Raw genomic sequence first — 19,285 nt, 5'->3', positions numbered from 1 at the left:
TATATATGGAAAACACTACATCATTTAAACGCCAATTGTATATATATAAATTGTATATATATATATATATATATATATATATATATATATATATATATATATATATATATATATATATATATATATATATATGTTTGAATATGTGTGTGTTTATTTTGCAGTGTTTATGTGTGTGTTCATTTTCCAGTTTAACCCCAGTTTTATATGGACCGATAATGAGGAACACAAAAGAGCACGGAAGGAAAAGAAAGGAGCACAGTAGGCGGGATTTATTTGGATTGACGGGCTTATTGAACGAATGGGTTTTCAATATTGCCACCGTTGATGAAAATGAACCAATCACAATCGACAAGGAAGCCATTCGTCTCATCGAGCGAAATGTAAACATGGAGTAACATTAGCACGTCCACGGTTGTTTGTCCTCTGCAGTCCTGCCCGTGTCATTAATAGATGAATAGTTATTGTTTGTTTGTTTGTTTTTTTACTTTCCATCGTTGAGATACCGTCACTCATACCTATACAATGTGGCGTTCTACTTAGACAACGTCAGAAAGCAAAACGGAAATGAATGAGTTTGTGTTTTTTACACGAAAAACAAGATGTTGCTCCTACCGTCCATACATCATGGAATGCGGAGAGCTATAACTGTCTACGCACTTTCAAGGTTTGTGTTTCATGTCATTTTTTTTACTAACGGTGTAGTCAGCAAGTAGAATTTGTAAAGTAAAGTTTCTTACGAAACTTAACTATACCAGCCATCTCACAAAAACAAGTTCCCAACATGAAGAACATGCTAACTCCATACAGAGATACCAAAGCGGGGATCGAACCCGTATCCTTTAGCTGTGTGTCCTGTGTACTAACCACTCGTCCGCGATGAAGGACTGTTCATTCATTCATTCATTCATTCTACCGCTTTTTTTCCTCACTAGGCAAGAGGGGGGGGGGGGGGGGGGGGGGGTACTGGTGGCCAGCCAATCACAGGGCACATATAGACAAACAACCATTCACACTCACATTCATACCTATGGACAATTTGGAGTCGCTAATTAACCTAGCATGTTTTTGGAATGTGGGAGGAAACCGGAGTACCCGGAAAACCCACGCATGCACGGGGAGAACATGCAAACTCCACACAGAGATGGCCGAGGGTGGAATTGAACCCTGGTCTCCTATCTGTGAGGTCTGTGCGCTAACAACTAGAACGAGGACTGTTCAATGTATGCAATTATAATATCTCGCCATTCCTTTCTTCCAGCCGTTGGACTACACTCTTCCGACACCTGTGTGATGGAGTTCCTCCTGCAGCGGTTGATGCTGAAACTATCTTTGCATTATCATCCGGCCATGGAAAGTGTGGGGTTGCTGTGGTTCGCATCAGTGGACCTGCATCCACCTCAGCTCTCAGGTGTATGGCCGGCCAGATGCGCAACCTACCTGCTCCACGCACTGCCCTGTTAAGGAGCATCACACACCCCTACTCTAAAGAGGTGCTGGACCGTGGCCTTGTCCTCTGGTTCCCAGGTGATTGAAACACTTAAGATTCATCGTTTATCAGTGCCATGATGCAGTCTTTATAGTACAGTAAAAGTCGGATATATCGGATTCAATTGTTCCCACTGGTTTTGTCCGATATAAGCGAAATCCGTTATATGCGTATACCGGAAAATGTCCGTTTTACGCATATATCGGATTTATATCCGGTATATGCGTAAATCGGATTTTATCCGTTATAAAAAGGCACTTCCTTGACTATGTTTCCAATGTACCTGGACGCGCAGGCAACGCTGCAAACGCTGCAAATGACGTAGTATAGCGGCCTGTCACGATTCGGCGAATCGGAGCGCCACGATGCGGCCATCCGATATATGCGAGGGAAATTTAATGGAAATGCATTGGAACGGGACTGGAGATTTTGTCCGAAATAGGCGAAATCCGTTATAAAAAATCCGATATATGCAATGAATTTTTATTGGAAATGCATTACAGAAAAATCGCTTCTTTTTTATCTGTCCGTTGTGAGCGAATTTCCGATATATCCGAGTCCGATATATCCGAGGTTTACTGTAATTGTGAGTCTTAGGCGCCAGTTGTCATCCATAACAATTGGCGTACCCTCGTGGGTACGCATAGCCCACTTTGGGAACCTATGTTGTTTGCTATTTAAATGATGTACTGTTTTTTGACAATTGTGTGTTTTCCGGTTATGATTTTAGCTCCCCACAGTTTCACCGGAGAGGATAGTGTTGAGTTCCACATCCATGGAGGTCCTGCTGTGACTGCTGCTGTCCTACAGGCGCTCGGTAATGTTTCTGTTTCCAGTTGGAGTATTATATGCTCCTATAAGTTGATTGAAGTTTATTGTAGTTACATTGATTCAACATCAATTAATAATATATATGTGACTTCTAGGACCAGAAGTTAGTGCGACTAATAATGACATTCTGATACATGTAGGCTGCACGGTGTTTGAGTGGGTAGCACACAGGCCACAGGAGCTAGGAGACCTGGGTTTTTGCATGTTCTCCCTGTGCGTGGGTTTTTTTTCCGGGTACTTCGGTTTCCTCCCACGGTGTAGACATTAAAAGGGTGAAGGAAAATAAATTTCTGGGGATCACAATAGAGGAAAATATGAGCTGGAAACCTCATATTAAAAATATACAACATAAGGTGGCCAGAAATATTTCAATATTGAACAAAGCAAAATTTTTTCTCAATCAGAAATCACTCCACGCTCTTTATTGCTCTCTGGTTCTACCATAGCTTACTTATTCTGTGGTAATTCGGGGTACTAGCTATAGAAGGAATCTTCACTCGCTAAATGTACTGCAAAAAAGGTCAGTAAGGATAATTCATAATGCCACCTACAGAGAACATACTAACTCCTTATTTCTAAAATCACAAATACTTCAACTTGCTGATATAGTTCATCTTCAAACAGCTAAAATAATGCATAAGGCTAAAAATAACCAATTAGCTAAAAATGTCATCCAATACTTCTCTACAAGAGAGGAGAAATATGATCTCAGGGAAGAAGTACATTTGAAACACTTCTATGCTAGGACTACGTTAAAAAGCCATAGCATTTCAGTATGTGGAATCAAACTATGGAATGGATTGAGTAAGGAAATCAAACAATGCACAACGATGAGCCAATTCAAGAAACAATACAAGCAGTTGATGCTAAATACAAGGATGAAGAGTCTTGAACCAGTCATGATGTGCTATATATATCACTATATTGACACTTACTATGGTACCCATTATGTCGATTGTAAAAGTACCAGATGGAGGGGTAGGATTTAATAAGCTTTGCTTCTTCATAAAAATAAAAATAAAAATAAAAATAAAAATAAAAATAAAAATAAAAATAAAAATAAAAATAAAAATAAAAATAAAAATAAAAATAAAAATAAAAATAAAAATAAAAATAAAAATAAAAATAAAAATAAAAATAAAAATAAAAATAAAAATAAAAATAAAAATAAAAATAAAAATAAAAATAAAAATAAAAATAAAAATGATGCAAAAAGTGATGCATTCAATTGTAATCTGATGCATGTTCAAATGAAATAAAACCATTACCATTACATTTCAAAAACATGCTAGGTTAATTGGCGACTCCAAATTGTCCATAGGTATGAAGACAGCTGGGATAGGCTCCTGCACGCCCGCGAACCTCATGAGGATAAGCGGTAGAAAATGACTGAATGTCCATGCTGTAAGTGGGCCTTTTCAGGTTTTAGCAGCGTTTGACTGCATTTCCTTCTTTTGTGCTCTAGAGAGCAGTATTGTATCAGTTTGAAGGACACTGTGCACCAGTCAGTGTATGGTTTCTACAAAAAGATATCTGTATTATTTTATGTTTCTAATTAAAAATACATATAAAATATAATATTTTCCTGTATTTTAAGACTGGGATTGTGGTTTGACAGTATAGTTCTCTTGATAATCGACATAAAGTTGATGTTGAAATAAAATAATAAAACATAAACTCTCAACCGCAGAATCACTTCATGTAAACAAATGCTTGAGACATCAGGCTATGATTTTTTATCATCTTTTTATGTTGTATGTGTTTGTTTTTCAGGAAGTGTGCCCGGCATGAGGCCTGCAGAGGCTGGGGAGTTCACGCGTAGAGCCTTTCAAGCAGGGAAACTTGGCCTAACAGAGGTAGGTTCAATAGAGCGAGTGAAAACATGCAAACTGATCACTGTAGTTATGCAAAAACAACCCGGTATGAGAAACATAAAATATCGTTTTTTTCAGTATTTTCGTCAGTTCATAAATGTATGGTGGACATGTTTTCCATTATTCATTCATTTTCTACCGCTTTTTTCTCACGAGGGTCGCGGGGGGTGCTGGAGCCTATCCCAGCTGTCTTCGGGCGAGAGGCGGGGTACACCCTGGACTGGTGGCCAGCCAATCACAGGGCACATATAGACAAACAACCATTGTTTTTGGAATGTGGGAGGAAACCGGAGATGCACGGGGGGAACATGCAACAGTTTTTTCAAATTTATATGAATTTATAAACCAGGGTTCAATTCCACCCTCGGTCATCTTTGTGTGGAGTTTGCATGTTCTCCCCGTGCATGCGTGGGTTTTCTCCAGGTACTCCGGTTTCCTCCCAAAAACATGCTAGGTTAATTTAAAGGGACACACACCTTCTCAATTTATGAGTACCCGGAGAAAACCCACGCTTGCACAGGGAGAACATGCAAACTCCATACAGAGATCGCCGAGGGTGGAATTGAACTCGGGTCTCCTAGCTGTGAGGTCTGCGCACTAACCACTCCTCCACCGTGCAGCCCTAAATGAGTATTGTATTTTTCATTTTAAAGTCATATTGGCGAATGTTTGTATATTTGTCAGGTATACATTTTGAATGTTAAATTGCTGTGTGATGAGTTAAAGAATGCTAAAGATGCTAAAGAAAAGGCACCCGTTTCCTCACTAGCTGTGAGGTCTGTGCGCTAACCACTCGTCCGCCGTGCAGCCCGAAATGAGTATTGTATTTTTCATTTTAAAGTCATATTGGCGAATGTTTGTATATTTGTCAGGTATACATTTTGAATGTTAAATTGCTGTGTGATGAGTTAAAGAATGCTAAAGCTGCTAAAGAAAAGGCACCCGTTTCCTCACTAGCTGTGAGGTCTGCGCGCTAACCACTCGACCGCCGTGCAGCCCTAAATGAGTATTGTATTTTTCATTTTAAAGTCATATTGGTGAATGTTTGTATATTTATCAGGTATACATTTTGAATGTTAAATTGCTGTGTGATGAGTTAAAGAATGCTAAAGCTGCTAAAGAAAAGGCACCCGTTTCCTCACTAGCTGTGAGGTCTGCACTAACCACTCGTCCGCCGTGCGGCCCTAAATGAGTATTGTATTTTTCATTTTAAAGTCATATTGGTGAATGTTTGTATATTTATCAGGTATACATTTTGAATGTTAAATTGCTGTGTGATGAGTTAAAGAATGCTAAAGCTGCTAAAGAAAAGGCACCCGTTTCCTCACTAGCTGTGAGGTCTGCGCGCTAACCACTAGACCACCGTGCCGCCCATGTTTACCATTATGATTTTTTTAATAGAAACTAAACATCTAAAGCCCCTGTGATGCTTCCTGAAGGTGGAGGGGCTCGGGGACCTGATCCACGCTGAGACAGAGGCCCAGAGGCGACAGGCGCTCAGGCAAATGTCAGGAGAACTCGGCCGTCTCTATCAGGGCTGGAGTCACAAACTGAAACGGGTAAGTTGACTTTCCATACTTTCCATGAAGCAGCTCTCGCCATGTGGATGACCTTCATGGATTCCGGCCAAGGCCTCCTGTGATTGTGCAATGCTATCGCACCAGATGTGACCAACTGGTCCACCAGGTGTTCTTCCTTGAGGAACTTCCTGAGTCTTTTTTTTCTGCCATTTTCTTAGTAGCAGCTTTCTTTATTTTCGGACTTCAGACTTCTGGGAATGCGATAAATCACGAGTACAATGTGTGAAGCTTTGGCTTGACTTATTTCGACAAACAATGCCATTTTTTTTTTTTTAACCACTGGCAAAATTCCTGCATGTGTGTATGGATTTGAGTATGGGACTATGAGGCTTCCTGTTTTTCTTCAGCTATACTACTATTGTGTGTGTTCCGCCAATGCCAGTCAAGATAGTGATTTGTGATGTAGTGGAAGTGGTTTTCCTTCATCTGGATTTTGCTTCCAAAACAAGCTTTGGAAGACGTTAGATTTTATATTTTGCTTTTTCTTTCTTTTCTTAATTTATTTCAGACATGCATACTATGTTACATTATTCTTTCTCACATATACACTTACAATATATATTTATATATATGTATATATAGATACATATACACATACATACACACATATCTACATATATATACAGTAAACCTCGGATATATCGGATTCAATTGTTCCCACTGGTTTTGTCCGATATAAGCGAAATCCGTTATATGCGTATACCGGAAAATGTCCGTTTTACGCATATATCGGATTTATATCCGGTATATGCGTAAATCGGATTTTATCCGTTGTAAAAAGGCACTTCCTTGACTATGTTTCCAATGTACCTGGACGCACAGGCAACGCTGCAAACGCTGCAAATGACGTCGTATAGCGGCCTGTCACGATTCGGCGAATCGGAGCGCCACGATGCGGCCATCCGATATATGCGAGGGAAATTTAATGGAAATGCATTGGAACGGGACTGGAGATTTTGTCCGAAATAGGCGAAATCCGTTATAAAAAATCCGATATATGCAATGAATATTTATTGGAAATGCATTACAGAAAAATCGGTTCTTTTTTATCTGTCCGTTGTGAGCGAATTTCCGATATATCCGAGTCCGATATATCCGAGGTTTACTGTATACAAATACAGTATGTCGGTAATATGAAACGAGATGAGATATATAACCAGTCTATACACTGAGATCTTGTTAGAGAGTTAATATGAGGCATTATGGAAATACTTCACATGGGACTTAGTATATTGCATTTAGAGCCCTTAATATTGCACATGGAGGTTGATCAGATATTGCACAGTGAATGGGGTGAATCCATCAAGTACTTACTGTTAAACACTTTTTGCAAGCGGTAATCAGTAGCTCCGTTGTGAAGTCACCGGATTCAAGAGCTGCTGATTGATGCCAGCTTCTTCCCTTTTCTCCCCTCTTATGTATCTGCAGTGTCTCGCCCACGTGGAAGCCTTCATAGACTTCAGTGAAGATGAGCTTATTGAGGACGGAGTCTTAAACAAAGGTGTGTGTATGCTTTAAAAAAACAGGACAGTGTTCCCCAGGGGCTTCAGAGAAAAGCGTTCGGATCCGAGGGTTCTGTTACTCCCAAAGGGAGAGGGGTGTCAGGCTGGCTTTTCCTGTTTAGATATTCAATTGGCTATCGTGTGCGTTTGCTGCACCGCGGGGAGAAGCCATAGACATCAAACTGTTCAAAAGACAGCTTCCTTTCAGGAAGTGGTGGAGGGAAGAGCAGCGGGACAGTGGAGGCATTTGCGTTGCCTTCAAAGGCCAACCTGCTACAGTGCTCAGGAATAGTACTGCCAGTGGTACAGTCTTTCTCCGCACAGGTTTCCCATGTGTGTGTGTGTGTGTGTGTGTGTGAGGGACGTCTCCCCAGAGTGTCGCCTACTGTCTGGCACTTGCAGATCTTTTTTCAAGCCATCAGATGTTGTCAAGTTTCGACACAATACAGCCTGGGAACTCTTGTTTTGTTTTGGTGGCACGGAATGTGGGCTCACCCCCTCAGAGGTACAAATAATAATAGACGCCCGTTCAAAAATAGTAAGCCTGGCACAAATTCCTTCCTTTGCCACGTGCAAGCAGGCCACAAAAGGGGAAGGACAAAAGTATTCTAACTTTGTCACTACTGTACAAAGGCGTAGTCAATGTAATTTATGGATTCATTTGTCCTTATGAGCTAGGAGACCCAAGTTCAATCCCACCCTGTGTGGAGTTTGCATGTTTGCATGAGGCAGCCCCGAAAGAGATTCAATTCATTCCAACACAGCAATATGGGAGAAATGTGTCAATAAATCGATGAATACACACGCTTTGGCTCGTCACGGCACACAAATATGGTGCATTCAGGGACCACTGAAGAAAGTACCAAATCACAATACTTGACAAAAAAAACAGTGCATGTATGCTGAATATTTTACCTACATTATGACCTTTGGATAAATGATAACTAGGGCCTTCAAATGATTACAATTTTGAATCAGATTAATCACAGTTTTTAAATGAATTAATCGTGATTAATCACCATTGGAAACTATGTCTGAAATATGCCCATTTTTACTGTGTTTAATGAACAGAAAATAAATGACAGGACAGTATTTGGATGTATTAACAGCTCCAAACGCTGCACGGTGGTTGAGCGGTTAGCATACAGACCCGATTCGATTCCACTCTTGGCCATCTCTGTGTGGAGTTTGCATGCGTGGGTTTTCTCCGGGTACTCCGGTTTCCTCCCACATTCCAAAAACATGCTAGGTTAATTGGCGACTCCAAATTGTCCATAGGTATGAATGTGAGTGTGAATGGTTGTTTGACTATATGTGCCCTGTGATTGGCTGGCCACCAGTCCAGGGTGTACCCCGCCTCTCGCCCCAAGACAGCTGGGATAGGCTCCAGCACCCCCTGCGACCCTCGTGAGGAAAAGCGGTAGAAAATGAATGAATGAATGAATGTTGAGCATGATACCGCCATCATGCCCTACTCCTGTGTTTTACCACCCACACAGTTGACAGAATCGTCCGTGATCTGCAAGGCGAGATGACGCGACACCTACAGGATGAGAGAAGGGGCGAACGACTACGTAGCGGCGTGCAGGTGGTCATCGCGGGAGCCACCAACGCTGGGAAGAGCAGCCTCCTCAACGTGCTCTGTAAGACAACCAGCACACACCAAGACCATAAGGGGGGTGATAAGATTACACAGTAGCAGTATTTGCAGGGAAAGAAGGTAGAATTTACCTGTTATCAGCAAAGTAAAACATATTTTTAACTTCATTACTGTAGTATTTCTTGTCACCATTAGTGACACCACAACAGTTTTTATCAGCATTACAATAGCTACCTGGAGTACAGGTACTGGTAGGGCCACATTCAAGTATGATACAAATACACAATAATAATACATAGTCAAACTCAATACTCTTTGTCATATTGGCTGCACGGTGGAGAGTGGTTAGCACGCAGGCTTCACAGCTGTGAGACCCGAGTTCAATTCCGTCATTGGCCATCTCTGTATGGAGTTTGCATGTTCTCCGGGTACTCCGGTTTCCTCCCACATTCCAAAAACATGCTAGGTTAATTGGCGACTCCAAATTTTTCCATAGGTATGAATGTGAGTGTGAATGGTTGTTTGTCTATATGTGCCATGTGATTGGCTGGCGACCAGTCCAGGGTGTACCCCGCCTCTGGCCCGAAGACAGCTGGGATAGGCTCCAGCACCCCCACAACAGTATCACTTGGATACTGTGAACATCCAGCAGCAACACAACATTTTGGCATGACTACTATTTTGATGAAAAATATACTGAACCAGGGCTGCACAGCGACCGGGTGGTTAGCACACAGGCTTCACAGCTAGGAGACCCGAGTTCGATTCCACCCTCTGCCATCTCTGTGTGGAGTTTGCATGTTCTCCCCGTGCATGCGTGGGTTTTTTTCCGGGTACTCCGGTTTCCTCCCACATTCCAAAAACATGCTAGGTTAATTAGCCACTCCAAATTGTCCATAGGTATGAATGTGAGTGTGAATGGTTGTTTGTCGATATGTGTGTCCTGTGATTGGCTGGCGACCAGTCCAGGGTGTACCCCGCCTCTCGCCTGAAGACAGCTGGGATAGGCTCCAGCACCGCGACCCTCGTGAGGATAAGCGGTAGAAAATGAATGAATGAATGTTTGTCATATTTAACATGTCAACATTCCCTCGGGTAATAGTTTGCTAACCATTTTTTTAGCTGTATAAGATGGACAAAATAGATCAAAATAGATAAAAAAAAACGTGCCATTATTGTTTTGAAGTTGTGGTCTGTCGATGTCAGTGTAAGAAAGTCAATCCATTTAGTTGAACATATGTTTTACATATACAACATCCATAAACAATTACAGGATGCCCGATACAGTGCCTGATGCCTGATAACCATTAAGCGTTATTCTGAGTTTCTAGACTATTCCAGGCTTCAATCCCCACCTCGTGTCTCATGATGCCATGTTATCACACACGTGTTGTTTATATTGCAAGCTTGCATTTGTTTAGCATCATGTATCCGGAAAGCATTTAGAATCGTGTTACATAAACTATCCCAAGTGGGGTCTTGTATAGTCTCCTCACAGCTTCCGTTTACAATAATAGGCCTATTTTTCAAAAGTTGTCAGAATTTCCTATTATGATTAGTCTATTAATAGACACCATACCGTCGGTAATGAGAAGAGATCCTGGAATATTTAACATGCATAAAAAAAAAATAATGAATTTTGATGTAGCTCATTCAGCAAAGTCTGCATATAAAATAAAAATATGTTCTTCTGGTAGACATCTTATTAAAAAAACACTGAATGCTGCCAAATATGCAGGATGAGGAAGTAGAAAAACTTAACAAAACATAACACGACTTCAATATATAGAATACATAGAATACCATGTGTTCTTATTGTCTTATTGTTTTTGAAATCTAGGCCAGCGACCTGCGGCTATTGTGTCCCCCATTGCCGGAACCACCAGGGATGTAGTAGAGACAGCTCTGGACATCGGCGGCTTTCCTGTACTTTTGAGTGACACTGCGGGCCTCAGAGAGAGTCTGGACCTGGTGGAGAGAGAGGGGGTCCGTCGAGCTCGTGAAAGGTACAGTAAACCTCGGATATATCGGACTCGGATATATCGGAAATTCGCTCACAACGGACAGATAAAAAAGAATCGATTTTTCTGTAATGCATTTCCAATAAAAATTCATTGCATATATCGGATTTTTTATAACGGATTTCGCCTATTTCGGACAAAATCTCCAGTCCCGTTCCAATGCATTTCCATTAAATTTCCCTCGTATATATCGGATGGCCGCATCGTGGCGCTCCGATTCGCCGAATCGTGACAGGTCGCTATACGACGTCATTTGCAGCGTTGCCTGCGCGTCCAGGTACATTGGAAACATAGTCAAGGAAGTGCCTTTTTATAACGGATAAAATCCGATTTACGCATATACCGGATATAAATCCGATATATGCGTAAAACGGACATTTTCCGCTATACGCATATAATGGATTTCGCTTATATCGGACAAAACCAGTGGGAACAATTGAATCCGATATATCCAAGGTTTACTGTAGCACCATGTTTACATTACAGCTCATACTAGTCGCTAACGGAACAAATTATCGCTCGGACCAACAGTCGATGTAAACTAAAACAAAGAAAGGAAGAAATAAGTCATTAGTTTTCCTCTGTACATCAACCTGTGCATGTCCGACCGCTTTGTAACCGACAGAAGTTGCATTATTGCTGAGCCAGGGATATAAATACACGGCAAAAATACTCCCAGGAGGTTGCCTAATGAGGAGGTACCTTTCCTTGATGTATTTACAACACCGCGTGTAGAGAACGGACACATTCAGAGACGTTTTTCTGACAGCCGCTTCCCTTGTTTACACCGAGGAAGAATAGCAGCGCTTGTCGCACCCGTCATCGCCGCTTAATCCTCCGCTAACGAGACACGCAGAAGAAGGGATGTTCACACAACATCCTCTTGAGGTATATTTTAAACACATTGGTCAAAGAAAATCAGAAGAAAGATGGAGACCCAACAGTATGCGCTACGCTACTTTGGTCCGCGAGTGTCGGGAAAGAAAGACATTTAGCAAATAAACGTGGGGATCACAATAGATGAAAATATGAGCTGCGAACCTCATATTACAAATATACAACATAAGGAAATAAGGCTAGAAATATTTCAATATTAAACAAAGCAAAATTTGTTCTCAATCAGAAATCACTCCACACTCTTTATTGCTCTCTGGTTCTACCATATCTTACTTATTGTGTGGAAATATGAACTAATAACTATAAAAGCAATCTTCACTCGCTAAATGTACTGCAAAAAAGGCCAGTATGGATAATTCATAATGCCGCCTACAGACATCATCTGACTGGGACAGACCCGAAGAGCATCTGAGAGCAGCTCAGAACAGCTGGGCCAAGGCTGATAAGGTACACAGAAGTAAATAATAATAATAATAATAATAATAATAATAATAATAACAATAATAATAATATAATAACAATAATAATATAATAATAATAACAATAATAATATATATATAATATATAATAATATTAAAATATTAATAAATATTAAATTTAATAAATAAACTAATTTAATAAATTAAATAAATATATAGAAATAATAAATATATAAAAATAATAAATATTAATAAAATAACTATAAAAGCAATCTTCACTTGCTAAATATACTGCAAAAAAGGTCAGTAAGGATAATTCATAATGCCGCCTACAGAGAACATACTAACTCGTTATTTCTAAAATCACAAATACTTCAACTTGCTGATATAGTTCATCTTCAAACAGCTAAAATAATGCATAAGGCTAAAAAAACCAATTAGCTAAAAATGTCATCCAATACTTCTCTACAAGAGAGGAGAAATATGATCTCAGGGAAGAAGTACATTTGAAACACTTCTATGCTAGGACTACGTTATGCTAGCCATAGCATTTCAGTATGTGGAATCAAACTATGGAATGGATTGAGTAAGGAAATCAAACAATGCACAACGATGAGCCAATTCAAGAAACAATACAAGCAGTTGATGTTTGCTAAATACAAGGATGAAGAGTCTTGAACCAGTCATGATGTGCTATATATATCACTATATTGACACTTACTATGGTACCCATTATGGCATTGGATGGTCATATCACCTCCTACTTCGGTACGTGACAAAAATAAAATAAAAAATAAATTAATTAATTAAAAAAATGTAAGCATTTAAAAATGTAAAAAAAAATTAAAATTTTTAAATTTTAAAATGTAAAATTTTTAAATTTTTAAATTTTTAAATTTTTAAATTTTTAAATTTTTAAATTTTTAAATTTTTAAATTTTTAAATTTTTAAATTTTTAAATTTTTAAATTTTTAAATTTTTAAATTTTTAAATTTTTAAATTTTTAAACTTCAGCTGTATTAGGAAAGCAGGAAGTGAACAAATGTAACAGTTACTGATTGTAAAAGTACCAAATGGAGGGGTAGGATTTAATAAGCTTTGCTTCTTCCTACTCCTTTTGGACATGTGGAACTGGGAACTGATTATGTGATGCATTCAATTGTAATCTGATGCATGTTCAAATGAAATAAAACCATTACCATTATGTCTACTACTATACCAGCCCATTACCTGCCAAACAAACCTTATAGTTCAATGCTAATGTATAAAATAAATCAGTTTTACCTTCTAAGTTCCATTTAAATGGCATATGCATTACCATTAACATTCAACCCAAACATGCCAATATTTCTCAAATAAGTCTTATATATTTGTAAAATGACATTATCATTTAACTAGCATAACATCACCAAAAAGACATTTGCAGCGAGGGGAGCTGCAGGCTGTATAAGGAAGGGCGGGCAGTTTGTGTTCTATAGAAGAACTTTGTGTGCATGCAGCAGGTCAGCAACTTGTGACCTGGGTCACTACAGGAAGGACATGGTAAGTACACGCATCCGCTACTGCTGCTGCTGCTGGTGCTACTCCCTCACATGGGATGGAGATGCACCAGGGGGTGGGGCTAGCGGCTGCTCAAAGGAAGCAAACGAAGAGTATAGTTACTGTGGATTTGTTCTAATGGACTCTTATGAATGATATCATTTTGATACTGTATATCAAAATGAAATAATCAGGGGTACCCAAACTGTATGCACAGATGATAATAAAGATAGCATGGTTTTGTCAACTTGATACAGACGTATACTATTGCTAATACCGTGTATACTACATATTTTAATATATGTATTGCAGCATCTAATCTGTATTCTACATTTATTGGTTGTCTAGAGTTGAACAAGCTGATTTGACTCTGGTGGTTGTGGACTGCAGCGGTCTCCCCACAGATGTCCACCAAGCTGCAGCTTTCCTTCAGGATCACTTGGGAAGGGTCCTGCCCCCCCAGGATGACAGCCACGCGGGTAGCTAGCTGGACAAGTTAGTCGTTTAGCAGGCGTTGTACTTCAGTCGTATTTGTTTTTCTTTTTCTATCCCAGCATTCCGGTCCGACAGGTGCCTACTGGTCCTGAATAAGGTGGACCTGCTGCCGGAGGAGCAGAGACAAACGCTGAAAAGGGAACTCGGGAGCATCTCCAGGATGCCGCTGTGCGTGATGTCCTGTCATACGAATGAAGGACTTCAAGACTTCCTCACGACGCTGCACAGCCGAGTCAAGACACTGTGAGTCAATTTGTATTCATCGGGTGCATCCATTCAGAGTGCAAAGATGAAGGCTATATTTTTCCTCTCTTACTGTTTTCAGACTTATTATGTTATTATGAGCACCTTCATTTTTAAGGTCATGCTCTCCACTAGACAGCTGCAAAACATCAGTCTTAAGATACAATGGCTACTGCTGCCAGCCAACGACAGTCATTTCAATGGACTCGTCTGGGCCTCGAAACGAAAAACGAAAAAAACATTTTTTTTAATATTTTGAAAATATATCAACCTTGTAATAGTATGATTTATAGATTGACACTTTTATGGTAAAACTAAAAATATATATTTTTTTATATTTTGAAAATATATCAACCTTGTAATAGTATGACTTATATATTGTCACTTTTATGGTAAAACAAAATATATATATATTTTGAAAATATATCAACGTTGTAATAGTATGATTTAAGTATATATTGACACTTTAATGGTAAAATTACATTTTTTTTACATTATGAAAATATTTCACGTTTATGGTAAAACAAAAAAATTATATATTTTGAAAATATATCAACCTTGTAATAGTATGACTTATATATTGACACCTTTATGGTAAAACTAAAAAAATAATGTTTTTACATTTTGAAAATATATCAACCTTGTAATGGTATGACTTATATATTGACATTTTAATGGTAAAATAAAAAAAATGTTTTTTTACATTTTGAAAATATAGCAACCTCATAATAGTATGACTTATAGATTGACACTTTTATGGTAAAACAAAAAAAAAATTTACATTTTGAAAATATAGCAACCTTGTAATAGTATGACTTATATATTGTCACTTTTATGGTAAAACAAAAAATATATATTTTTTCAAAATATAGCAACCTTGTAATAGTATGACTTATATATTGACACTTTAATGGTAAAACAAAAAAATTTTTTTTTACATTTTGAAAATATATCAACCTTGTAATAGTATGACTTGTATATTGACACTTTAATGGTAAAATTAAAAAAACATTTTTTTACATTTTGAAAATATATCAATCTTGTAATAGTATGACTTATATATTGACACTTAAATGGTAAAACAAAAAAAAATACATTTTGAAAATATATCAACCTTGTAATAGTATGACTTATATATTGACACTTTTATGGTAAAATTAAAAAAAGTTTTTTTTTACATTTTGAAAATATTTCAACCTTATAATAGTATGACTTATATATGACACTTTAATGGTAAAATAAAAAAAAATACATTTTGAAAATATTTCAACCTTGTAATAGTATGACTTATATATTGACATTTTTATGGTAAAAGAAAAAAACATATTTTTACATTTTGGAAATATATCAACCTTGTAATAGTATGACTTATATATTGTCACTTTTATGGTAAAACAAAAAAATAAATATATTTTGAAAATATATCAACCTTGTAATAGTATGACTTACATATTGACACTTTAATGGTAAAACAAAAAACATTTTTTTTTACATTTTGAAAATATATCAACCTTGTAATAGTATGATTTATATATTGTCACTATTATGGTAAAACAAAAAAGAAATATTTTTTTACATTTTGAAAATATTTCAACCTTGTAATAGTATGGCTTATATATTGAGACTTTAATGGTAAAACAAAAAAAAATAATTTAGAAAATATATCAACCTTGTAATAGTATGACTTATATATTGTCACTTTTATGGTAAAACTGAAAAAAAAATTATATATTTTGAAAATATATCAACCTTGTAATAGTATGAATTATACATTGACACTTTAATGGTAAAACTAAAAATAACTTTTTAAAAATATTTTCAAAATATAGCAACCTTGTAATAATATGGCTTATATATTGAGACTTTAATGGTAAAACTAAAAAAAAAATAATTTAGAAAATATATCAACCTTGTAATAGTATGACTTATATATTGTCACTTTTATGGTAAAACTTAATTTTTTTATATTTTGAAAATATAGCAACTTTGTAATAGTATGACTTATATATTGACACTTTTATCATAAAACAAAAAAAGCTTTTAATATTTTGAAAATATAGCAATCTTGTAATAGCATGACTTAAATATTAATACTTGTCATGTTCTGTAAGTAGATTTCATATAACTATCCTCCCGGCAGGAAGAAATACAGCAGGACGCCTGTGCTATAAACGGATCATTTTTTTAAAAGGTCACATATTACACTAGCTTAGTATCAAACTTCCTTCCATGTACTGTAGGTGTGGAAATCCCCTGTCTGGCGCCCCCACCCTGACCCAGGCTCGCCACAGGGCCCACCTGCAACAGTGCGTCGCCGCCCTGGATCAGTACCAGAGATACCGTGACCTCGACCTTGCTCTGGCAGCAGAGGGCGTCCGCTTGGCTCTCACCAGCCTGGGTCGCATCACTGGAAAGATCGGACCGGAGGAGATCCTGGATATCATCTTCAAAGACTTCTGTATTGGTAAATAGCAAAGAGGTCTACACCTCCGTGTTATAGTTCATAATAATAATATTTGGAATCATAAAGTGAGCCTCGGAGTATTGGTCGGAAGTGGAAATTGGAGTGGAAATATTCCATGTGATGTAACAGCTTTCACACACACACACACACACACACTGTTTCAAAACACAATGTAGAAGCCTTTGATCGGTGAATATTAGGCCCCCGAGTCCAACCAGGCTAAATTTGTAGCAGCAGCAGCTAACCACTGCAAGGTCACACAGTCGGAATAAAGATTTTTGTCGTTGTTAGAATCTCACTCGGAAAAGCAGATGTGATTTCAGCTGCATCCATGTGTTTTTCTCTTCTTGTTATCCGGTGTGAAATATGTCATTCTATTCAAGGCGGAATTGGATTTGGCTTGGATTCACTTTCTTTGAAAACACGAGTCAATGACAACAACTGAACAAATGAAACTTTATTAAAAGAAAAAAAAATCAAAACATACATGACGTGTGTGAAAATGTATTGCCCTCCTTTGGAAACATTCATTCATTCATTCATTTTCTACCGCTTTTTCCTCACGAGGGTCGCGGGGGTGCTGGAGCCTATCCCAGCGCCTCCTTACATGATGAAGAATATAGGCATAAAAGACATTTAATATTCAGTATAATGCTAATAAATTGTGATAATCCACAATCCACTTGTTGTTTTTAATCACTAAAATACAATGCTAGCTGCACGGCGGAAAGTGCTTAGCACACAGGCCACACATCTAAGAGACCCAAGTTCGATTCCACCTTCAGCCATCTCTGTGTGGAGTTTGCATGTTCTCCCCGTGCATGCGTGGGTTTTCTCCGGGTACTCCGGTTTCCTCCCACATTCCAAAAACATGCTAGGTTAATTCATTCATTCATTCATTTTCTACCGCGGGGGGTGCTGGAGCCTATCCCAGCTGTCTTCAGGCAAGAGGCAGGGTACACCCTGGACTGGTGGCCAGCCAATCACAGGGCACATATAGACAAACAACCATTCACACTCACATTCATGAGTGACAGCTCATTCATGAGAAGATAGCTGGGATAGGCTCCAGCACCCCCCGCGACCCTCGTGAGGAAAAAGCGGTAGAAAATGAATGAATGAATGAGTGAATGAATAAAGCCATTTCTAAAGCTCTGGGACTCCAGCAAACCACAGCGAGAGCCATTATCGACAAATGGCGAAAACATGCAACAATGGTGAACCTTCCCAGGAGTTGCTAGCTAACCAAAATTACACCCATAGCGCAGCGACGACTCATTGAAGAGGTCACAAAAGACCCCACAACAACATCCAAAGAACTGTACACCTCACTTGCCTCAGTTAAGCAGGACTTCACCATAAATTGGGAAGGTGTGTGTCCCTTTAAATTTAGATTTTTCTAGATTTTCTAGATTTTTCTAGATTTTCTAGATTTCAGAAAAAGAACATCATACCAATAGTAAAATATGGCGGTGGTAGTGTGATGGTCTGGGCATGTTTTGCTGCTTCAGCACCTGAAGAAAGTGTGTGTCCATCCATCCATCCATTTTCCTCCGCTTATCCGGGTCCGGGTCGCGGGGGCAGCAGTCTTAGTAGGGAAGCCCAGACTTCCCGGTCCCCGGCCACCTCCTCCAGCTCCACCGGGAGGACACCAAGGCGTTCCCAGGCCATAATCCCTCCAGCGTGTCCTAGGTCCGCCCCGGGGCCTTTTCCCGGCTGGGCATGCCCAGAACACCCTACCAGGGAGGCGTCAGGGGTTCCTTGTCCCAAGAACCAGATTTGGCCGCCGAAGACCAGGTCACCCAGGCAGATTTCCTAGATTTCCTAGATTTCCTAGATTTCCTAGATTTCCTAGATTTCCTAGATTTCCTAGATTTTCTAGATTTTCTAGATTTCAGAAAAAGAACATCATACCAATAGTAAAATATGGCGGTGGTAGTGTGATGGTCTGGGCATGTTTTGCTGCTTCAGGACCTGAAGAAAGTGTGTGTTGGGAATGCCACCCAACACTACTACTTTGTGTGTTGTTAGGAAGGTGTGTGTCCCTTTAAATCCAGCATGAAACAAGTGGCACCGCATTTCATAAAAAGAACATCATCCCAATAGTAAAATATGGTGGTGGTAGTGTGATGGTCTGGGCATGTTTTGCTGCTTCAGGACCTGAAGACAAACAAAATGAAGATTTTGGAAATAAGGAATCGAACCTCAGTGTCCACCCCAAGTAAAAAAAAAAAAAAAAAATGCAACCTCAGACTCTGACGCATGTCTCCTCCTAGGCTATGAGAAAGGATCCTTCTCAAGGCGATGAGTGTTTGGGCTTTTGTCCCCCTGTCA

The 19,285-nt window shown here is 38.8% G+C and overlaps 1 protein-coding gene across 1 annotated transcript; it reads left to right on the top strand.

Annotated features, from left to right (window-relative positions):
* The first annotated feature begins 370 nt into the window (after window positions 1-370).
* Window positions 371-17,867, top strand: gtpbp3 (GTP binding protein 3, mitochondrial). Its single transcript, XM_058072344.1, has 11 exons — window positions 371-664; window positions 1,259-1,524; window positions 2,217-2,303; window positions 4,091-4,173; window positions 5,631-5,750; window positions 7,200-7,272; window positions 8,773-8,916; window positions 10,714-10,879; window positions 14,098-14,228; window positions 14,304-14,487; window positions 16,728-17,867. The coding sequence occupies exons 1-11, from the start codon at window positions 600-602 to the stop codon at window positions 16,957-16,959; spliced, it is 1,551 nt and encodes a 516-aa protein (XP_057928327.1). The 5' UTR covers window positions 371-599; the 3' UTR covers window positions 16,960-17,867.
* Window positions 17,868-19,285: the final 1,418 nt, after the last annotated feature.

The sequence above is a fragment of the Doryrhamphus excisus genome, chromosome 5, assembly GCF_030265055.1.
Source record: "Doryrhamphus excisus isolate RoL2022-K1 chromosome 5, RoL_Dexc_1.0, whole genome shotgun sequence".
Lineage (NCBI taxonomy): Eukaryota > Metazoa > Chordata > Actinopteri > Syngnathiformes > Syngnathidae > Doryrhamphus > Doryrhamphus excisus.
The sequence above is the reverse complement of the archived record's forward strand: the minus strand, read 5'-3'. Positions and strand labels throughout refer to the sequence as shown.

Coding starts and splice junctions, on each gene's coding strand:
- gtpbp3 (XM_058072344.1), top strand. CDS start 600: ATGTTGCTCCTACCGTCCATACATCATGGAATGCGGAGAGCTATAACT. Junction 4,174..5,630: donor GGAAACTTGGCCTAACAGAG/GTAGGTTCAATA, acceptor TGCTTCCTGAAG/GTGGAGGGGCTCGGGGACCT. Junction 14,488..16,727: donor CACAGCCGAGTCAAGACACT/GTGAGTCAATTT, acceptor CATGTACTGTAG/GTGTGGAAATCCCCTGTCTG.